The sequence below is a fragment of the Dermacentor silvarum genome, chromosome 5 (genome assembly GCF_013339745.2).
Source record: "Dermacentor silvarum isolate Dsil-2018 chromosome 5, BIME_Dsil_1.4, whole genome shotgun sequence".
Classification (NCBI taxonomy): Eukaryota; Metazoa; Arthropoda; class Arachnida; order Ixodida; family Ixodidae; genus Dermacentor; species Dermacentor silvarum.
In genome coordinates, this window is record NC_051158.1 from 10,544,876 (window position 1) to 10,548,201 (window position 3,326).

At 47.6% G+C, this 3,326-nt stretch overlaps 1 protein-coding gene across 1 annotated transcript; it reads left to right on the plus strand.

The window, feature by feature from the left end:
* The first annotated feature begins 586 nt into the window (after nucleotides 1–586).
* LOC119452749 (uncharacterized) lies at nucleotides 587–3,083 on the plus strand. The gene is given in 2 exon segments (XM_037714701.1): nucleotides 587–1,563; nucleotides 1,565–3,083. Coding segments are annotated over 2 exon segments (2,496 nt in total).
* The last annotated feature ends 243 nt before the right edge of the window (nucleotides 3,084–3,326 follow it).

A 3,326-nucleotide genomic window follows, 5' to 3' on the forward strand; every position in this document is an offset into this window, starting at 1 on the left:
CCTTTCCACTCGCGCTACGTCAGCAGATGGGGCGGACGCATGAGGCGGCGAGCGCGTTTTGCGGTTTTGCCCGTCGCCGCGACACGGCGCATCCGCGCGTCCGGATCGCGCTGGTGCGCGTTGATCGCGCGTCTCCAGAAACTCATTCCCCGGCGCGTATGTACAGTCGTACATCTCTTCGCTGTTCAGTTGGACGTGTTTTCCTCGCTGTGAAAAGAATCCCGCCGCGATGCCGTGCAAATGCTGTGTACCTCGATGCCGCGGAAACTACACGGGGGACACGAAGGTGCACGTCTTCAAGTTCCCGAGAGATCAAGCTCTAAGGGACGCTTGGATTCGCGCTGTGCCACGGGAAAACCTCACGATCACCCAACATTCCAGGGTAAGTTTTTTTATTTAGGTGTTAGTTAATTGAAAGAATATAAACGTACATGTGTAAGTGGCTCATGAGCCGCATGTTTGTGTGACCTGTAGCCGTCGGTTTGCTGATTGGAGCGTATTTTTTTTCTAGGTATGTGAACTTCATTTCATGGACGAGGACATTATTCGAGACGCGACGCATACAGATCAAGCAACTGGCCGCGTAATGACAGTGCCGCTATCTCATGTGCGCCTTCGCCCAGACGCTGTACCGTCGAAGTTCCCGAATCATTTGAGCTACTTGTCCAGAAAGACCGCGAGGAGGGAAGATCCTGACTCCAAGCGCGCGCGAATAGAGAATGCAGCCCTTCAGAAAGCCATCGCTGAATCCAACGAGGCATTTATCAGAGCACGCGAGGAGGATAAAGTCAACAGTGTGAGCGAACTTGCCAACCACTTAAGGAGCCAAGGGATGAAGTTCTGGGATGTTATCGAAAGAAATGAAATGCTTCTTCTCATTCACATTGTCGACGATGAAGCACCGTGGTTGAAATACTCTGTTTGCGTGAAAGGAGATTTGAGCGTGACACTACACGTTATGAAAACGGCCGTAAAAAAGCTCGGTGCAAATCTCTGCGTTCCCGAAATCGCTAACAGTAAAAGGGGTATGGTGGAACTCCTGGAAGACATCGAGAAGTGGGACTGTGACCTGATGTCCAACTCAGTCGCCGAAATTTGCGAGGCTGTTTGTTTACTGCTTGATCAGCTTTGCACGTCCCAAGCAGAAGATGACGCCAACTGTATTCAATTTCTGAAAGAGCAAGTCACCTTGCACCTATCGAAAAAACAGCGCAGGCGCTACTCTGCTGATTTCATGATGTTTTGCTGTATTGTTTTCACTATATCGCCCCATGCATACGCGTTCATACGTAGCCATGGAAGCATCACCTTGCCGCATCCTATGACGATAAGATCAGTGTGCTCGTCTTATGGTATGAGTCCTCAACAAGAGCATCAGAGTGAAACATTCCTCAGCTACATGACAAGAATTTCTGACCTGAAAGATGACCAGCGCTTTGTCACAGTTATGGTTGATGAAATACATATAAAACCTTACTTTGACTACAAAGGAGGCAATATTACCGGCGCAGCAATTAATAGAAATGAAGCTGCTAACTGTGCGCTCGTTTTCATGGTGCGCAGGTAAATTCAAAGAAGTTGCGCACATCGTGCCGGTGCACCGAGTAGAGGCGGAGTTCCTGCAAAAGACGCTTAAAGACGTGATTTGTGGGCTGGAAAAGATTGGGTACCGGGTTATGTGCGTCGTCAGCGACAACAACTTTGTGAACAGAAAAGCGATGTCACTTTTCGAATCACCTCCGTGTAACAGAATTGTGTACCAACATCCATCAGACCCTTCAAGGCCGCTGTTCTTCGTTATAGACCCAGTGCACATTCTAAAATGCATACGAAATAACTGGATCAATCAGAAGAATGACCAAATTTGTTTCTACTTCCCGGAGATCCAAGGAGACACACCAGAATCAGAGCGAATGCAAACAGCGTCATTTGCAACAATCAGGGACCTTCACAGCAAAGAGTGTGACCAGCTGTTGAAATATGGCTATGGGCTGTCAAGAAAAGCCCTCTACCCTTCGAGTCTTGAAAGGCAGGACGTAAAGCTTGCTTTACAAATCTTCAATGACTATTTACCAGAGGCGTTACGTGCTCTTGGAGCAAAGCACAACCTATTCTCTTTCGAGGCCACGGCTACATTCGTCGAGATCATACTCAAGTGGTGGAAAATTGTAAACGTCAAAACTCCATGGAAGGGAGAAAGGCTTAGAGATCACTTCCAACAACCAGTGCTTTCCATTGATAACGATCCGAAAATTGACTTCTTGCACATGTTTCTGAAGTGGCTGGATGAGTGGAAGAACAAAGGTTTTGACAACGGTACTCTGACAAAGGAGACTCACGCTGCTCTCGAACACACCACCTATGCGCTTGTTGAGCTCGCTAGGTACAGCTTCGAAGAGCTTGGAATGTCATATGTCCTTTTTGGGAAGATTCAGACAGACTGCCTTGAAGATCGGTTTGGAAAGTATAGGCAGCTGGCAGGTGCGCAATATCACATCTCCATCAGGCAGATATATGAAGTCGAAAACAAGCTGCGCCTGCAGAGCACCTTGCCTACAGTTTCCCCTGACCAGCACTGGGAATGTGTCCGAAAGCAAGTCGAGGCATTGCTTCCCAGCAGCAACGTTGTTGTTACCAGCCAGGTTCTTACGAAGATGCAGGACGTCGTCCCAGTCCTCGTCTACGTTGCAGGTTATGCAGTATACGGGACCCTTAAAAAGTTGAAGTGCGAGCAATGCAGGGACTCGTTGACCGTGGACAAGAAGATCACAGTCTCTGCCACAAACGAACATTATGGTCTTGTGAAGCAGCTGGACCGAGGAGGTTTAGTTTATCCATCAATGTTTGCACTTAACGCAGTTGCTCATAGCTACGTTGTAGTAGAGCAGCTCGCTACAGAGACAGCACTGCTTATGATGCCTGAACAACGCCAGGTGGTAACGAAAATGACGCTACAATTGCTGGCTAGTGAAGAGCAGTCCGACTTCGATACGTGTGAGAATGGCCACACAGTTGAATTAGTGCTTAAACACATCCTGCGGTGCAGCACCAACATTCTGCTAAGAACTTTTGTAGGAAGCTGAACCAACACGCTGAACGACAAACTTCTCGACGCTGCCGATAAATAAAAAAAAAGGAAAGCCACAACTCTCGAGGCCAAATAACTGCATGCATTGCTTCTAATATAAAGCCAGCACAAAAAGAAACTGGGCTTCGTAAATAAATGTTTTGCTGCTACAGTTTTCTGGCGTTCTATTCTTTTTTAAATACATGCATGCTTGTTCTTACAGAAAAAAAATGTTTCCGCGCAATGCACCTGCGAGACA